The sequence below is a fragment of the Monoraphidium neglectum genome (genome assembly GCF_000611645.1).
Source record: "Monoraphidium neglectum strain SAG 48.87 unplaced genomic scaffold scaffold04442, whole genome shotgun sequence".
NCBI lineage: Eukaryota > Viridiplantae > Chlorophyta > Chlorophyceae > Sphaeropleales > Selenastraceae > Monoraphidium > Monoraphidium neglectum.
Window position 1 is genome coordinate 2,391 of NW_014009187.1, and position 2,091 is coordinate 4,481.

The 2,091-nt window shown below is 65.4% G+C and overlaps 1 protein-coding gene across 1 annotated transcript; it reads right to left on the bottom strand.

Annotated features, from left to right (window-relative positions):
- Window positions 1–570: 570 nt before the first annotated feature.
- Window positions 571–1,687, bottom strand: MNEG_14376 (aarF domain-containing kinase; the record flags this gene model as incomplete). Its single annotated transcript, XM_014037152.1, has 3 exons — window positions 571–831; window positions 1,106–1,222; window positions 1,643–1,687. 3 exons carry the CDS (start codon window positions 1,685–1,687, stop codon window positions 571–573), a joined length of 423 nt encoding a protein of 140 aa, XP_013892606.1.
- Window positions 1,688–2,091: the final 404 nt, after the last annotated feature.

The following is a 2,091-nucleotide window of genomic DNA, read 5'->3' on the forward strand; positions in this document are numbered from 1 at the left end:
GTAGCCTTGCTTAAAATGGTGATTTGCAGGTCAGAGAAGAGGCGGCTGATTTGCGCTGCAGAAGGCGTCTCCTCTGACGCACACAACATGCACAGGACGCTCTCGCTCCCGGCGCGCACACCCCCGTGGCCGGCCCGGGTATGAGGGTGGGCTCAGGCAACACAACGATGATCTCTGTTAAGCCTCAAAGCCGCGGCCGCAGCACCCCGGGCCACGTGGCGGCGGCCCCTGCGGCGGCGGTCCGCTCAAATGGCAGCACCTGCTGCCGCCGCGGCTGCCGCTGCCGCCGCAGCCCCTGCCCGCGGTCGCCGCGCCGCCGCCGTAGCGCGAAGGGCGGGCCGTGGCGGGGCGCGCGCGCGCATGCGGTGCCGCTGCACACTCCTCATCTCTCCGCTCTCCCTCCACGCGACGGTCCATCCTTGCCCCGCCCCTCCTCCCTCGCCGCCCCCACAAAATAAACCGCACTGCCGCTCCTCCTCAAAAGCGCCTCCCCCGCCGCCGCCATTCCAACAACGCCGTCCGGCGCCGCGCAGCATTTAGGGTGCGAAACAAATGTCCGTCCACCAACGATCACCGCCGCGCCGGCGCCGGCACAAACAGCTCCCTCACGAAGCGCGCAGAGATCCTGCCGACCAGCTGCGTCCCCAGCTGCGGCAGGACCTCTCTCGCCACCGCAGGCAGGTAGGGCAGCAGCTCCGCCACCACCTCGCCGCCGCCCGCGCCAAACGGCCGGCCCGCGCCGGCGCCGCTGCTGCCGTTGCTGCTGCTGCCGTTGCTGCCGTCGCCGCCCTTCGTAAGGAAGTTGACGATCTTGACCAGGTTCTCCACCACCTGGGAGAACAGATGGATGGTTTTGAGGTTGTTTGTCGGGTTTTCAGGCAGTTGTGGGGGAGGAGGGTGTGTCGCGTCGCTGGTGGGCCACTCCAAGAGGCAACCTGCTGGCCCCTGGGAGTTCTAGTTCAGGGTTCCCCCCTTTGACCTGCAAAGTGGGCACAAGTGCAGCGGCAAGCCGCCATTCTCTCCCGCTAAGTGCAGCAAAAACAGGGTCGCAACCCCAAGCGATGGCCGAGACGCGTCCGTACGCGCGGCGGCGGCGGCGGCGCACCCGTCTGTCCTCCTCCGAGACGGTGGGCGCCAGGGGCAGGCTGGCCACCGCCGCGCCCGGCAGCAGGACCGGCACGCGGGCGCGGGAGAGCCCCAGTGATGTCACCAGCAGAGTGAGCTGCGCGTGTGAGTGTGTGTGTGTGTGTGAGGGTGTCAATGGGTGTGTGTCAGTGAGTGTGTGTGTCATATACACACTGTGTGTGTGTGTGTGTGTGTGTTTGTGTGTGTGTGCAATGTGTGTCTAGGGCGCGCAAGCACAGGGTATGGGCACTCGAGTGCGGAATGCTGGCAAGGGGGGGGGCAGTGATTGCGTGGTTGCAGGGGGCGCTGCGAGCCAGCCACGCCGAAGAGGCTGGCTGGAGTGAGGTGGGAAAGGGTGGGCAATGTGTAAAGGAAGAGAGGCTTGCGGTCAGGGGAGGACCAGGGGACCAGCTGAGGTGAGGATGATTAACCAGCTCGACTGGATGGGAGGCGGTCAGACCTTTGCTCAGGTCGCGATAAGATATCAGATCAGATCAGGTCAGATCAAGATCATCACCTGCTCCCTGGAGAGCGCGTCTATCGACTTGACGAGCTCGTCCATTATGAAGGCCCGGAACAGGGTGCCGTCCTGCGGCGCAAACATATGAGTCACGACGCGTCGGTTGCGATTCGGTTGGCTGGCTGAGCGGGCGGCACGATGGCCGCAGGAAACACTCCAATCCTCGGACTCTTCGATGCTCACTCCATTGTTCAGCTTCAATACTGATATGTCAAGTATCAACCTTGGAGTATTCTACCGTATGCCAGCGCCCCGAACCCGCAACCCCACCCCCACCGCGCCCCTCCATGCCTGTCTCCCCCCCGAGGCCGCCCCACCTGGCTGAACACGAACCGCAGCGCCTCCCTCAGCCGCCCCTGGCTGTCCAGCGCCCCGCTGCCCTGCCGCACATCGAACCGGTTGGCAGGCAGCCCCAGCAGCCCGATCCCGTTTCCAAACAGCTGCGG